Consider the following 16,084-nt stretch of genomic DNA (forward strand, 5'->3'; position numbering starts at 1 on the left):
CGCGGCACTGCACTCCAGCCTGGGTGACAGAGCATGACCCTCTCTCAAAAAAAAATTATAATTAATAGTTTAACTTAGTATAAGTAATAAGATCTCCCCCTATGTGTCACTAGCAAGAATATCATTTAATGAAACAACTACTGCATTAAACTCAATTGGTGAAAAATAAATTTCCTTGGGAATGAGATTCAGTCTTGGTTATTTCATCAGACAGAAAACACCACCCTGCCAACTACTTTTCTCAGAGCCCCTTTCAAGTACCTGTTCCTCAGGCTGTAGATGAAAGGGTTTAGCATGGGAGTCACCACTGTATACAACACAGTAGCTATAGTGTCTTTCTCAGCTGAGTGGGAGGACAGAGGGTTAAAATACACAGCAATGATGGTGCCATAGAACAGGAGAACCACAGCCAGGTGAGAACCACAGGTGGAGAAGGCTTTCCACCTTCCCTTTGTGGATGGGACCCTCAGGACAGTGCAGGTGATGTGCATATAGGAAGCCAGGATGCAAAGAAATGGGGTGATCATGACCAGGGCACCCTCACTAAGGATTATGACCTCATTGAGGTGTGTGTCTGAGCAGGAGAGTTTTAGTAGGGGAGTCACGTCACAGAAGAAGTGAGGGATGGCATTGTCTGCACAGAATGAGAGTCGAGCCATCAGCAGGGTGTGCAGAAGGACATTCAGGTTGGCAACCACCCACGATCCAGCAACCAGCAGGGCACAGAGCTGATGGGTCATCTTTGCTGTGTAATGTAAGGGGTGGCACACGGCAACAAAGCGGTCATAGGCCATCACAGCTAGGAGGAAATTATCCATGTCCACAAACATGAAAACGAAATACATCTGTGTGAGACAGCCACAGAAGGAGATGGTCTGAGTCCCGAGTATGTGATTGGCCAGCATCTTGGGGATGGTGGTGGAGGAGAAGCAGATGTCCACAAAGGACAGGTTGCTGAGGAAGAAGTACATGGGAGTGTGCAGGCGGGAGTCTGTGCTGACGGCCAGGATGATGAGCAGGTTCCCCAGGACGGTGGCCAGGTACATGCTGAGGAAGAGCACGAAGAGGAGATGCTGCTGCTGGGGCTGCCTGGAGAGTCCCAGGAGGAGGAACTCGGAGACACTCGACTGGTTTGTCCCGCTCATGGGCTTGGGATCCTGGACACAGAGGCAGACAAAGAAGATGAAATGCAAAAGCTTCGAAAATGCTGGTTAAGATGGAGCACAGGAATGGCAGTAGAATTTTGCTTGCGGGACGTAAATGACAATATTGTCAACCCTGCTGGGGCTGCTACTGCTTAGTTCAGAGCTCAGGTTTACAGAAGTCTGAGCCAGGTCTTCTTGGCTATATCCACTGAGCTCCCTGCGTCCAATTTGTAAAATTAAAATGGAACAACCCAGAAGTCTGGGCAGAAACTCAGTCAGTTTGTGTTCCCCACAGTTCAGGATGTCAGACAGACAGGACAGAGACTGGTACTGACTGGGTGATTGCGAGGAACTGCTCCTGAGCTCAGGACTGTTTTTCTGGCTCCACATAATGGAAAGGAAGGAGGGTCCCTCTGAGTCTTTACGTCCTGGCAAGCAGTTATCAGTGAAGTCTCACTGATGTGACTCTTTTTTTTCTTTTTTTAAATGGAGTCTCGCTCTGTTGCCAGGCTAGAGTGCAGTGGTGAGATCTTGGCTCACTGCAACCTTCTACTCTCTAGTTCAAGTGATTCTCCTGCCTCAGCCTCCCAAGTAGCTGGGATTACAGGCACATGCCACCACGCCCAGCTAATTTTTGTATTTTTAGTAGAGACAGGGTTTCACCATGTTGGCCATGATGGTCCCTATCTCTTGACCTTGTGATCCGCCCGCCTTGGCCTCCCAAAGCCCTGGGATTACAGGAGTGAGCCACCGCACCTGGCCGCTGATCTGACTCTTACCCAGAAACAGCAGCAGTCCTCACTGTCTCCTGAAGTCCTGGGTTGGCTTCCCTTTTTCAGACCTGGCCAGAGGTTATTGGTCTGAGGGAGGGTGACTCGTCACTGGAGCTTTGAGGCTGAGTATCTCATGAATCAGGAGCTGGGCTGCACAGACTCAGCCCTTGATGCAGGAAGGATGTTTGGAAGAATCACAGGGCAAGCTCTTTACAGGAGCCTCCATGGCCACTAGGGTGATATTCCCTGAGAGCCTCATTAAGAAAAGCAGAGAGTAATTGTCCGTTCCCCTCCTTGGCTCTTTTGTGTCCAACACTGACGATAAAGCTTTGTCGTATGTAATTCCTGCGTCAGCATTTGGCAACACTGAAAATGATGCAATCTAAGGGGTAATCATTGGCAACAACCCTTCTGCTAGAGGAAACTCGCAACCCTGTATTTTTTCCCCCACCCAGCTGGGATGCTGATCTTGTTGGGAGATACCTGTGAAGCTGTACTGGGATTAAGAAGATAACCTTTGGATTTTCACAGACCAGCACGCAATTTCCAGATCCACCATTACCAGTTGTATAGCCTTGGGAGAGCTAGTAACCTCCACTGAATCACCAGCTCCCATCATCTGTAGAGTGGAGAGATAATATTCACCTTGTAGGGTTGTAATAACTAAATTAGGTAATTTATGTTAAATATCTCGTGACTCTCAACCTCATCAATGCACTGGGCTAAGACCATGTCCACTAGGTGGAGGCTAAAGATATTAAATTATTATTATTATTATTATTATTATTATTATTATTTTGAGATGGAATTTCATTCTTGTTGCCCAGGCAAGGTACTACAGGCATGCACTACCATGCCCACCAGGCTGGGCAACAGAGCGAGACTTCGTCTTAAACAACAAGAACAACAAACAATCCATAAAGCTAATTACGAAAGATCTGGGGAGGAGGAGGAGAATGGCCACTGAATTAGCAAAGACATTGTTTGTAAGCGATAGAAAACCAACTCATATCAGCCTAGAGAGAAATGACAGGTTAATGTCATTACAAAATCCAGGGTGTCTTCTTGCAAAGCCTTTGTGTTTCAGGCCAAACCAAATTCAGGGATCTGAATAATAACATCAGGACTCTGTATTTCTCTGTCTCACTACTGTGTCGGCTTCTGCTCAGCTTCATTCTGCAGATTACCTCTCCTCATGTGGCAGCAAGATGTCCAACAGTGGCTCCAAATTCACATCCTTCCAGACTAGGAGCCACAGGGCACATGAAACTTCTCTCTACCAATGTTTATTTATTAATAACATGTACTGATGCAGGACAAGCGAGCCCCAAAGTGAGGCCTAGTCTGCAAGGGTTCTTGGCTTTGCCCAGGAAAGAATACAAGGGCGAGCCAGTGGTAGAAGAAAACAGCTTTACTAAAGCAGCAGGCAGTGTTACAGCTCCCTGACTGCTTCTGCAGAGGAGGGCTCCCCCTCTGCAGTGTGCTGAGAGTAACAGCTCTGGGCAGTTTTGCAGCCATATTTATACTCCTTTTTAAGTACATGTAGAATAAGGCGGAGTTTATGCAGAAATTTCTAGGGAAGGGGTAGTAACGTTTGGGTCATTGAGTCATTGCTATGGAAAGGGGCGGTGACACCTGGGTGTCACTGGTGGGTATGTCTTATGGAAAGCTGCTTCCACCCCATCTCTTTTAGCTAATCTTCAATTTGGTCCAGTGTCCGAGCCCTGCCTCGTACCTCAACTCCAGGTAAGGTTGTGATCATCCCTTCGTGGGTCATGTGTCTAAACCTGAACCAGCCATTCTGCATGGAAGAACGGGGTACTCTCATCATTCTGGATCATCAATTCAATCCATTCCATGCGGGAATCCAGTGATGGACATTATCACCAGGACTAAATGGAGGAGGACAGGAGTTCCCCTCTTCCTCCACGTATTTGGCAATAATTAAACAAGCAAACAAAAATGACAAGTGTTGGCAAGGATGTAGAGAAACTAGAGCTCTACATTGCTGGTGAGAATGTAAAATGATGCAACTGCTGGGGAAAACAGTTGGGTGGTTCCCCCAGGAGCTAAACGTAGAATTACCATACAATCCAGCAATTCCATTCCTAGGTTCACATCCAAAAGAATTGAAAACAGGGACTCAAACAGTTATTTGTACAACAATTATTGTACATTAGTCACAATGGCCAAAATGTGAAAATAACGCAAGTATCCATCAACAGATGAATAGATAAACAAAATGTGGTAGATCCTTATGATGGAATATTATTCATCCATAAAAAAGGAATGAAGCACTGACACACACTACAGTGTGGATGGACCCTGAGACGTTATGCTAAGTAAAAGAAGCCAGATATAAAAGAACAATAATGTATTATTCTACTTATATGAAATGTCTAGAGTAGGCAAATCCATAGAGACAGGAAGTAGATTAAAGGTTATTAACAGCTGGGGAATGGGATGTGGGGGGAGTTATTGCTTAATGGTTATAGAATTCGTTTGAAATGAAAACGTTTTGGAAACAGATAATGGTGATTATTGCATACATTGTGAATGTAATTAATGCCATTGGTCAGGCATGGTGGGTCACACCTGTAATCCTAGTGAGGCAGGATGGATAGTCAAGAAAGTGACCATGTTCTTGGGACACAGCAACTGTGGTGACCACACAGTCAGCACAGTAAGCCTCAGCATTCACCTTGTAATTGAGGTCATTCAAGCAAAGCTATCTTCAGTAGGTACTTTCCCTTCTGCAGAGCATGTGCATTCTGATCTTATCTGTCTTCAAATTGACCTTTTCCTGGTTCTTTGTTTGTTTGTTTATTTGTTTTTTGTTTGTTTTGAGATGAAGTCTTGCTCTGTCGCCCAGGCTAGAGTGCAGTGGCGCAATCTTGGCTTACTGCAACTTCTGCCTTCCAGGTCCACGCCATTCTCCTGCCTCAGCCTCCTGAGTAGCTGGGATTACAGGCATGTGCTACGATGCCCAGCTAATTTTGTGTTTTTAGTAGAGACGGGGGTTTCTCCATGTTGGTCAGGCTGGTCTCGAACTCCTGACCTCAGGCGATCCACCCACCTTGGTCTCTCAAAGTGCTGACAGATTACAAGTGTGAGCCACCGCACCCACCCATAACTTTCAAAATATCCTTTTTCTTTTCCAAGAAATTACTCTATGCTGCATTTGTTTTGCTGTGTGTCTCTTGTTTAAATTCTTTTGAACCAAGAATACAAAAACCAAGGTATCATATCAATGGTCAACACTAGCACTTTGGGAGGCCAAGGTGGGAGGATAGCTTCAGCTCAGGAGTTTGAGACCAGCCTGGGCAACATAGTGAGACCATCACCACACCTGGCTAATTTAAAAAATGTTGTGAAGATGATGTCTCATTATGTTGCCCAGGCTGGTCTCGAATGGTCTTGAACTCCTGGGCTCAAGCAATCTTCTTACCTCAGCCTCCTGAAATACTGGGATTACAGGCATGAGACACTGTGCCCAGCTCTTTAATCTCTTTTATTACATATTTTTATTTTCATTATTATTATTATTATTATTTGAGGTAGGGTCTCCCTCTGTGCCTAGGCTGGAATGCAGTGGTATGAACACAGCTCAACCCTCCAGGCTCAGGTGATTCTCCTGTCTCAGCCTCCTGAGTAGCTGGGACTACAGACACATGCCACTATGTTCAGGTAATTTTTTTTTTTTGTAGAGACAGGGTCTCGCCATGTGGCCCAGGCTGGTCTGGAACACCTAAGCTCAAGTGATCCTCCTGCCCTGGCCTCTCAAATTGCTGGGATTATAGGCGTGAGCCACCATCCTCACCTTTTTTAATGGGTTTTGATTTTGTTTTTGTTTTCGTTTTTTGTGACAAGATCTTGCTCGGTCACCTAAGCTGGAGTGCTGTGGAGCGATCACAGCTCACTGCAGCCTCAAGCTCCTGGGCTCAAGCGATCCTCCCATCTCAGCCTCCAAGCCCAGCTAATTTTTGTATTTTTTGTAGAGATGGGGTTTTGCCATATTGCTCAAGCTGATCTTGAACGCTTGGGCTCAAGTGATCCTCCTGCCTCGCCTCTCAAAGTGCTGGGATTACAGGCGTGAGCCACCACGTCCACCGCTGTGATTTCTTAAGGGTAAACAAAAAGGATCAGAATACCTTATGGTTTCTACCAGGCAGGGCCTCGCCACTACCCTTTCGCCTGAAGTACAAAGTCTCACTTTTGTTTTCTTTCATCGCCTGCCAGCTGCCACCATCAGGTCCAACATAGACCAGCCCCAGGAGAGCTTCCTGTTCCCTGTCCCCACTTGCGTATCTGTACAGAACTGTGTTGATTCCCCTAAAACACCCATGTTCATCAAGCATTTCCCCTGCTTAAGGGGTTAAGCGTGTCCTCTCTCTGCATGTGTGATCCCCACCACCGAAAGGGGAAACATGTCAGCCTGCCTGCCTCAGCCAGATGGCACCCCGGCTATTTCTTGCCTTCAGAATCCAATGAAAACACCCGCTTTTCCTGGGTCTCCTGCCGCCTGCCAGCCTCCGGATTAGAACCACACCATCAGCTCTGCTGGGTCTCCAGTTTGCCAACTCACCCTGCAGACTTGGGGACCTGTTAGCCTCCATCTGCGTGAGCCAATTCCTTATAATCTCTCTCTCTCTGTCTCTCTCTCTCTCTCCCTCTCTCTTCCTCCTCCTTCTCCCTCTCTCCCCAGTTGCATTCAAGCTTGTAGTCAGATCTAGGCCTGTGCTGTCTGAGGAATTGGCCCCCGGCAGCAGGTGGCTCTAGAGCCCTTGACATGTGGGCTGTCCAAATTGAGATGTGCCTTAGAGGAAAGTACGCCAGATTTTGAAGGTTTAGAATGACAGAAAAAAAAAACCAACAACAACATAATCTATCTCATTAATAATGTATGTATTGATTACATGTGACACAAAACATTTGTTCAAATAAAATGTATTATTAAGATTAGTTTTGAGCCAGGCACAGTGGCTCACACCTGTAATCCCAGCACTTTGGGACGCCGAGGCGGGCAGACCACCTGAGGTCAAGAGTTTCAGACCAGCCTGGCCAACATGGTGAAACCCCATCTCTACTAAAAGTACAAAAAAGGCCGAGCGCGGTGGCTCACGCTTGTAATCCCAGCACTTTGGGAGGCCGAGGCGGGCGGATCACGAGGCCAGGAGATCAAGACCACGGTGAAACCCCGTCTCTACTAAAAAAATACAAAAAAAAATTAGCCGGGCGTGGTGGCGGGCACCTGTAGTCCCAGCTACTCGGAGAGGCTGAGGCAGGAGAATGGCGTGAACCTGGGAGGCGGAGCTTGCAGTGAGCCGAGATTGCGCCACTGCACTCCAGCCTGGGCAACAGAGCAAGACTCCGTCTCAAAAAAAATAATAATAAAATAAAAATAAAAATACAAAAAAAAGAGAAAAGGCCAGGCGTGAGTAATCCCAGCACTTTGGGAGGCTGGGAAGAGCGGATCACCTGAGGTCAGGAGTTTGAGACTAGCCTGGCCAACATGGTCAAACTCTGTCTCTACTGAAAAACATGCAAAAATTAGGTGCAGTCGCGCACTCTTGTAATCCCAGCTACTCGGGGGGCTGAGGCAGGAGAATCACTTGAAGCCGGCAGGCGGAGGTTGCAGTGAGCTGAGATTGCACCACTGCACTCCAACCTGGTCAACAGAGTGAGACTCCATCTCAAAAAAAACAAAACAAAACAACAACAACGACGACAACAACAACAAAATAGCTGGGCATGGTGGCGGGTGCCAGTAATCCCAGCTACTTGGGAGACTGAGGTGAGGCTGGAGACTTGCCTGAACCCAGGACACGGAGGTTGCAGTGAGCCGAGACCATGCCATTGCACTCCAGCCTGGGCAACAAAAGCGAAACTCCATTTCAAAAAAAAAAAAAAGATTAATTTCATTGCCAGTCATGGTGGCTTACGTCTGTAATCCCGGCACTTTGGGAAGCCAACGCAGGAGGATCTCTTGAGCCCAGGAGTTCAAGACCAGCCTGGGCAACAAGAGTGAGATCCCATCTCTACAAAAATAATTTTAAAAATTAGCTGGGTGTCGTAGTGCATGCCTGTGGTCCCAGCTACTTAGGAGGCTGAGGGGGGAGGATATCCTCAGCCTGGGAGGTCAAGGACGTAGTGAGCTATAATCATACCACTGCACTCCAGCCTGGGCAACAGAGGGCGACCCCATCTCAAAATAACAATAATAATATGTTTACTCTAAAACTTGTAATGGCCCTGATTAGCATCTCCTAAGTCTTGCTAAACATTACTAACCTTCATCCAAAATCTTTCACTGGGCAAAGACTTGAGGGTACTCCATGTCTCAACCCTCTCTGCAGCCTAGGGCTGCAAAGGAAAAGGAAACATGTGCTCAACACAGGCTCAAACCCACGACCCTGCGATTAAGAGTCTCATGCTCTCCCGCATGAGCTAGCCGGGCATGACTGCAAGGTTTTCTGATAATGGAGTGTGTGCCCACCACTTGACATGAACGTGAGGATGAATCAGGGAGTGCCACCAACTGCTCGCTGGGTCCTGCCCTTCCCAGGAGAAGAGAAAGTCAGCCAGGAGAGACGTGACCCACGCGTCCTGGTGGCAGGTGGCATAGAGACTCTGGGGTCCTGGAAGCCCCAGGCAGGGGCTCAGGGACCAAACCCACCTGGTGGGGCTGTGCACCCAGGTGGGAGGGTACATCCCATCCTATGTTCTCGGTCCCAAGGGGTGCCCAGATGTACCGGGGGTCACATTGCCCAATAAAGTAATTCATGCTCTCAAATATGTATCGAGCGCCTCTGTGTGCCAGGCACTGGGAATATAGCAGTTAACAAAATGGACTTTCAAAACAGAAAAGGAAAGAGGGTGGATTCCGTATCAGAGGCAGTTGCTGGTCTTCACTTCTTTTTTTTTTTTTTTGAGTCCCACTCTGTAGCCCGGGCTTGGAATACAATGGTGTGATCTCTGCTCACTGCAACCTCCAACTCCCGGGCTCCAGCGATTCTCTTGCCTCAGCCTCCCGAGTAGCTGGGATTACAGGCCACCCCCACCACGCCTGGTTAATTTTTTTGTATTTTTAGTAGCGACAGGGTTTCACCATGTTAGCCAGTCTGGTCTCGAACTCCTCACCTCAGGTAATCTGCCAGCCTTGCCTCTCTGAGCCACCGCGCCCAGCCCTGTTTCCTTTCTCACTGGGATGGACGCCCGCATTTAAAGTCAGCGCGTCGTTTAACCCGCACACAAGTCGCGGTAGCTGTTTTTTATTCGTTTGTTGTTTTGTTTTTTGCCTTTTTTTCTGTTTTCTTTTTTTTTTTTTTAATAGTAAACGCAATTAGCACAATGAGTTAGCTGTCTTTTTAGGGAGGATTCTCTCCTGTTTCCGTGGCAGCAGGAAGGGAAGGAGGGGGGGAGAGCGCCGGAGGCGCAGGTTCTGAGATTGGGTCCAGGACCCGGGCTCTGAGCAAGACGCACCCTCCTGGGCCGGGATGCGCTCCCCGGAGCACGGTTGGTATTGTGCTCCGGGGGACACGGGGCCTTCCACCATCAGAGTGCTCACGGAGTGACACGCCAATCTGGACAGCACTTGCTGGACCCCAAATCCTGGACTGATGCCAAGACTCCACTCACGAGGTCTTTCACGCCCAGGAGTCACTATCAGAAGTCACAGAAGAAGGGCGGTGGCTCACGCCTGTAATCCCAGCATTTTGGGAGTCCGAGGCAGGAAGATAACTTGAGCCCAGGAGTTCCAGACCAGCCTGAACAACATAGCGAGACCTAAATCACTCACGATCATAAACCAGATTAAGTCCACGTGATCATCTGCCCACCTCACTTCCAATTTCGCAAGTGCCCCCCTTAAATTCCAAAATAGACCTCTGTTTTCTACTGTTCCTGTTTACTTTTGACCTGCATATTTTTCCATTTTATTAGAATCTCTTTTGTCTCCCCTCCTCTCCTCTGGCCCGAGTGCCAAGAGCCTTTGGCACTGATCATATACAAACATCTGGGGCCTCGGAGTGGCTGCTTGTTTTGTAAAGTGTGTCACACATCTCTCCTGTGGGGGATATCCAAGTCAACCACGATGGATTGAACGTTCTTTTCTGAGGTTGAACAACATTAATGAAACAAACTGTATTCACTTCATCCCCTATTCATGGTCATCCCCCTTCCCGTTTTTGAACAAAATTACTGCAATAAAACATCCTTGTACATACATGGTACTTTTATTTCTATGAAATGGAACTTGCGGGTCAAAGAGGTGTGTATACAAAGGTTGCTTTCTAAAACCAAAAGACAAACCAAACCAAACAAACCAAAACAGAAAACCAGCCTCCAACATTTTCCCACTTTGATGTATACAAAAGCTGTATATTGCTTTTTCTTGTCCCTTTGGTGTGGAGAGAGGTAAGTAAAATCTTCACTCTTCTTATCCTAGAGAGAGGGGGGAGATTGTGTGTCTTTGAGTTTAATGCCCTGTTTTACTTCCAAATTCATGCCCTTGCTTCTTATTCTTGTAAAGTTTTTCTACCTATGTGTCTCCATGCTTTGTCCTTTTTAAAAGGTGTGCTGCCTTACCCCAAGGTCAGCAAAGGTCAGTGCTGTCTTACCCCAGGTGGGACTCGAACCCACAATCCCTGGCTTAGGAGGCCAGTGCCTTATCCATTAGGCCACTGGGGCAGTTACCAAGTACCCTACTGAGAATATTAAAAGAATAACTTATCGTGGGTGGCTAGAAAATGACCCTACAATTGGTTTGGACATTTATTCAAGAAAGTATGCCAGCTTGAGCAATATAGCGAGACCCTGTCTCTACAAAAAAATTTTAAAATTAGCCAGGTGTGGTTGTGCTCGCCTGTGGTCCCATCTACTTGGGAGGCTGAGACTGGAGGATCGCTTGAGCCTAGGAAGTGGAGGCTGCAGGGAGCCGAGATGGCGCCACTGCACTCCAGCCTGGGCGACGGGAGTGAGATCTTGCCTCAAAAAAAAAAAAAATCTTAGCTGAATTCTTGCAACGCAGCAGCCTCCATTCGGGTCGCCGGGGACGCCATAGTGAAGGAGAGAAAACTCCCAGTCCCCGTAGAGCTCTGCAGGCTGCGTCCTCGAGCCCCCGGCGCTGCCCTCTCCCGCGTGGTTTCCGATCCTCCAGTCCGCATGGGCTTCGCGGAGCCCGACTCGTCTGATCCTCCAGGAGGGAGTCCCGGGCGCCCGAAGGAACTTGATTTTCCTTCGGAGTCAGAGAGCAACGGAGGTCTCGGGCTGGGTGGGTCGGTGGAGCACTGAGCCTTGACGCGAGACCCTTGACAGCCCTACCGTGTGTTTAAAAAAGGTCAGGTCCTCCTGGGGCCCAGGGCATGACAAAAGATCCTGCAGGGGCCGGGCGAGGTGGCTCGCGCCAGTAATCTCAGCACTTTGGGAGGCCAAGGCGGGTGGATCACCTGAGGTCAGGAGTTCGAGGCCAGCCTGGCCAATATGGCGAAACCCCGTCTTTACTAAAAACACGAAAATTAGCCGGATGTGGTGGCTCTTCCAACTACTCGGAAGGCTGAGGCAGGAAAATCGCTTGAAACCGGGAGGCGGAGGCTGCAGTGAGCCCAGATCGCTCCACTGCATTCCAGCCTGGGCGACAGAGGACGACTACATTTCAAAAAAATAAAACATTTTTTAAAACTTTTTTTTTTAATCCCGCAGGGCACAGTACCGGGGAGGAAGATTGCAGACGGCGCGAGTCAGACACCCCACCGGACCCCCAGAAGCTCAACTGCAAGCCCAAGTCAGCGCCCTCTTAGCAGCCCCCCGCGCCGCACCCCAGGGCCGAGCGCCACGACTCAGAGCTGGGCCAACGTCCGGGACACGGAGGCGGCCCGGGAGATTCTACCCTGCACCTCGCTTTTCCAGGCTCGGCGCGAGAGGAAGCAAAGAGACAGACAAAACCCTCCCCTTGAGGCTGCTCAAAGCCGACGCCCCCGGGATCGCGGACACGACCCCTGGAATCCGCTGTGACTGTCATTTACCCAGTGGTAAAAATTCAGCAGAGTTGAAGCTGCTCAAGATACTCATCCCACCAAGGGAGCTTCCGGGACCTCAGAGACTCATAAAACAAGACGATCTAATATACAATCCATATTCTAAATTCCCCCGATGACTTTATGTTTTATAAATTGAAGGAGAAAAATCCAGGACCGAGGGGTTGAGTCTCACTGGAGTAAACCCTGGACTTGAGCCCTTGAAAGTGCATGGCTGTGGGCCGGGCGAGGTGGCTCACGCCTGTCATCCCGGCACTTCGGGAGGCCGAGGCGGGCGGATCACGAGGTCAGGAGATCAAGACCATCCTGGCTAAAATGGTGAAACCCCGTCTCTACTAAAAATGCAAAAAATTAGTCGGGCGTGGTGGCGGGCGCCTGTAGTCCCAGCTACTCAGGAGGCTGAGGCAGGAGAATGGCGTGAACCCAGGAGGCGGAGCTTGCATTGAGTGGAGATAGCGACACTGCACTCCAGCCTGGAAGACCGAGCGAGACTCTGTCTCAAAAACAGGGAGAGAGGCTCGTCCGGGACTTGAACTCGGGACCTCTCGCACCCCGAGCGAGAATCATATCCCTAGACCAACGAGACACCGTAGCAGGAGATTTACTTTCCTTTGGGGCAGTCGTGGAGTACTTGGAGCGATAAAGCTCAAGCCTGCGAAAGCAAAGTGAGAAGAGACTGGGATTGCAGACTCGGCGAGTGGGCCAGCGCCCCGGCCCCTCTCCGCACCGCACAAAGTGGGGAGAGGCCCCTGCACCAATCACATCCATCCTGTGGCCCCTGTGTTCTCACCCGCCCCTGCCCCTCTGCCCCCGGCTGGCAACCAGCCCGTTCCGGTGCTGCCTTTGGTCATTTCACTGACGATCCTCGCTGCTGGGAGCGCGCGGAGACCAAAATTCAATCATTGAGGGGATACTATCACAGAGCGCGATGTGGCACCTGGTAGTGTTCATTAAATGCTGGCTGTTTCCAGAACTCCAAGGTAGCAAGGAAGAAAACAAGTCGCCCAACGTGGGGCTCGAACCCACGACCCTGAGATTAAGAGTCTCATGCTCTACCGACTGAGCTAGCCGGGCTTCTCTGGGAACATTTTATGTCTAGTAATTGGCGGGGTAGCATGAGAATAGTAGAAACTAAGTGACGTAATGAATCAGCCCCATAAACCAGGGCACACTGGGGGTCCCCCACAACAGGTTCAGTTCCGCCCCGACATCCCCGCTAGTGCAAGACTTGGCTCACCACTCTGCGATCTCCCATAAATGGGGGTGACCCGCCAGAGGCTCTTTCCGCACGGCGCTGGCATAAATCTGTATTCTCTGCCGTCCGCTGAAATGTCCTCCTTTCAGAAAGAGAAAAAACATACCCACACTGCACGCACCTGAAGGAGTCAACGACAAACTCTTTTTTGAGGCCACTCGAATTACAGGAACAGGAGAGTTCTGCTGTGTATCGGGCAAATTAACCCATCTTTGGAGCTGCAGACAGAATGCCTGAAGCTCACTGGGAGCTCGCAGAAGCCCTCGCAGGTGTCGCTCTGCACTGTAACCTACTGTGACGTGCATCTAGCTGTTCCGTCTCCATTACCGTGTGCTTTTATATCTAGAACTATTTGGTTCTCTTTTCAATCTAGAAGGTTGAAAGGAGAGCATTTTACATAGGTCCTGTTGTCAAAGATATTTTCTTTATTGCCTTTCCTAAGGATAATTGTATTACAATCTTCCTAATACTCTGCATCCAAAATGTTTGCAATTTTGTTTCTGTTGCCTACTGTTGATGACTTGTTGTTCATGATATCTTGTTTTGCTTGCTTTTTTTTTTTAGATGGAGTCTCACCTTGTGACCCAGGCTGGAGTGCACTGGCGCCATTTCAGCTCACTGAAACCTCCATCTCCGGGGTTCAAGCGATTCTCCTGCCTCATCCTTCCTAGTACCTGGGATTACAGGCGCCCGCCACCATGCCCGACTAATTTTTGTATTTTTAGTAGAGACAGGGTTTTACCATGTTGGCCAGGATGGTCTCAAACTCCTGACATCAGGTGATTAACCCGCCTCAGCCTCCCAAAGTGCTGGGATTACAGGCGTCAGCCACTGCTCCCTGCCTCCTTGTGCTGGGTCCATTTTCCTTGAAAATTTCTTTGATTCTTGGTTCATAGCACGTTCTCAAACCCAGCGTCCCAAACAAAAATGAAGTCCCTGCCAATAGAATCTGTCCTCAGAGTAGACCAGAGGAGGCCCCAGTCCTGGTGGGCGCTGGGACTCAGGACCGGGTACCCGGGCTCCAGGGTTCAGTCCGTGCTCCTTCCAAAACTAGGACGGGGGAGCAGAGGAGCCCCAAGAGTCTACACGCAGGTGAGGAGTGACGGGATGTGGGGAGGGAGAGGCCTCTGGACCCCAGATACAAACACCCATAGCTTATCTCCTCTGCTCAAGTGCCTGGCTCACTCTCTCGTTAAGACTGCGACTGCTAGAGCCAGGGATAGTGGGTGGGAGTCCCAGGCTAGACCTTTTAAGGCGTCTGACTGTGAAGATTCGGCTCTTATTGTGTATAGGCACTTGTCTCTTCTTCGGTGCCTCGAGTTTGCACTGACAGAAGTAACAACAACAAAAAAAAGCCACCAAAAACCAAACAAACGACAAAAAATAGCTTGTCAAAAGGGCTCTGGCAACACTGGTGACAGGACTCTAGATGAATTTTAAGAAGAGGCAGTGGGATAGTAGGCGGCGTCAACATAGCTTGAGACCTTTGTACAAATTACCTTTGCAGGGTGTCCACGTTCTGCGCTGAGGTCTGTAGGTCGAGCCAAATCTAAGAAAGAGCAGGAAACGACTTTTACCCTGCACCAAAAGCCGGGCTCGTCCGGGATTTGAACCCGGGACCTCTCGCACCCTAAGCGAGAATCATACCCCTAGACCAACGAGCCACACAAGTTACTCATTAAGGTTGTCTTTGTGGGCGTCCTAGCATCCTGGGGGCGGCGGGGGCGGACCCAGCAGGACCCAGGGAGTAAACTGTTATTTCAGACCCGCCTGGAAGGGGCAATTTCAAGGGCGGATGGGTGTGGCGGGAGCCCAGAGCCCCGGCCCCTCCTCCGTGACGCACAAAATGGGGAGCAGCCCTGGCGCTCCCACAACCCAGAAGGGCCCTGGGTCCTCGCCCGCCACCGCCACTCGGCCTTGGGCTGGGAATTCGGCGTCTCCGAGGCGCGCAGTGAGGAGCTCCAGCTTCCGCAGGACATGGGAACCTCCCAATAGCAGGCAGCGGCTGCGCTGAGGGTCTGCGAGCCGCGATCACTGGACGTCCACCTTGGAAATGCTGCAGTCCCTCAGCGTGGCACCAATGGGTGTTCAATAAAGGCCTGACCGAGTGCACGAGATACCAGCCACCAGGCACCCTACCTCGCCGCACCTCACGCTTCTCTGGCTCCAGTCCTCCCTTCTCCCCAGGGAAGCCAAAACCCAGAAAGCGAGCTTCCCACGTGGGCCTCGAACCCTAAAGGCTGACGCTGAGAGTCTCTTTTCTCCACCGGCTGAACCAGCCCCGCAGCGCCTGCCTGGCCTCAAGTGCCCAGGATGGCTGAGCCCTCGGAGAAGACGGCTTACGCCACCAACCACGCTGCGCACCAGGGGCGATTCTGCGATGCGCCCCCTTGCCCTTCACTGGGGGGAGCTGGAGGGACCTCCAGTCCCCAGGAAGTGAGGAGGAGGAAGAATGAAGCCCGTGGGGCAGCAGGCGTCGGGCGTCGGTTCCGGAGCACCCTTTACTGTCACTCTGCCCTTACCTGTTTCCAGATTTCATCTGATTCCCGAGAATCCGGCAGATCTGGGCTAAAAGGGGCTCCCTGTCCCTTCCAGATCCAAGCCGCGAATTTCCTCGCTCTCAGTGGGAAGGCCCTGGGGTCTGGGCGTGGAGACAGGGGCCGAGACCCCCACCCTGCCAGGGCCGACTGAAGTGCTGCCCGCGGCTGCCCGGTCTTCCCCGCCTCCCTCCTCTCACTCACTCCCCTCCCTTCTCCCCGGCTTCCCATGTTCTCCCCTTCTCCGAATAAACTGGAATTTTAAGCGGAGTAGGGCTCACCTGGGACTGGAGCCGCCATACTCGAATCATAGAAAACATTTATGCCCCTGGAGCGACCA

The 16,084-nt window shown here is 50.2% G+C and overlaps 1 protein-coding gene and 3 non-coding genes across 5 annotated transcripts; all 4 read right to left on the reverse strand.

Moving 5' to 3' along the window:
• Nucleotides 1-206: 206 nt before the first annotated feature.
• Nucleotides 207-2,481, reverse strand: LOC116462466 (olfactory receptor 1F1). 2 transcript variants are annotated; one of them, XM_032144983.2, is made up of 2 exons: nt 2,402-2,481; nt 207-1,157 (listed from the first exon to the last, which is right to left on the reverse strand). In XM_032144983.2, exon 2 carries the CDS (start codon nt 1,143-1,145, stop codon nt 207-209), a length of 939 nt encoding a protein of 312 aa, XP_032000874.1. In that variant the 5' UTR covers nt 1,146-1,157; nt 2,402-2,481. The 2 variants fall into 2 exon arrangements, with proteins under 2 accessions (XP_032000874.1, XP_058289770.1); XM_058433787.1 differs by lacking the exon at nt 2,402-2,481 and adding an exon at nt 1,925-1,943.
• An 8,052-nt stretch (nt 2,482-10,533) lies between these two features.
• On the reverse strand, nt 10,534-10,606 carry TRNAR-CCU (transfer RNA arginine (anticodon CCU)). Its single transcript has one exon. It is a non-coding gene; the product is annotated as a tRNA-Arg (tRNA).
• A 2,347-nt stretch (nt 10,607-12,953) lies between these two features.
• On the reverse strand, nt 12,954-13,026 carry TRNAK-CUU (transfer RNA lysine (anticodon CUU)). The gene has a single exon. It is a non-coding gene; the product is annotated as a tRNA-Lys (tRNA).
• A 1,773-nt stretch (nt 13,027-14,799) lies between these two features.
• Nucleotides 14,800-14,871, reverse strand: TRNAP-AGG (transfer RNA proline (anticodon AGG)). The gene has a single exon. It is a non-coding gene; the product is annotated as a tRNA-Pro (tRNA).
• Between the last annotated feature and the right edge of the window lie 1,213 nt (nt 14,872-16,084).

This window comes from Hylobates moloch, unplaced genomic scaffold (assembly GCF_009828535.3).
Source record: "Hylobates moloch isolate HMO894 unplaced genomic scaffold, HMol_V3 SCAFFOLD_23, whole genome shotgun sequence".
Taxonomy (NCBI): Eukaryota; Metazoa; Chordata; class Mammalia; order Primates; family Hylobatidae; genus Hylobates; species Hylobates moloch.

What these genes read in the sequence shown, in the direction of transcription:
- LOC116462466 (XM_032144983.2), bottom strand. Translation starts at nt 1,145, where the DNA reads ATGAGCGGGACAAACCAGTCGAGTGTCTCCGAGTTCCTCCTCCTGGGA.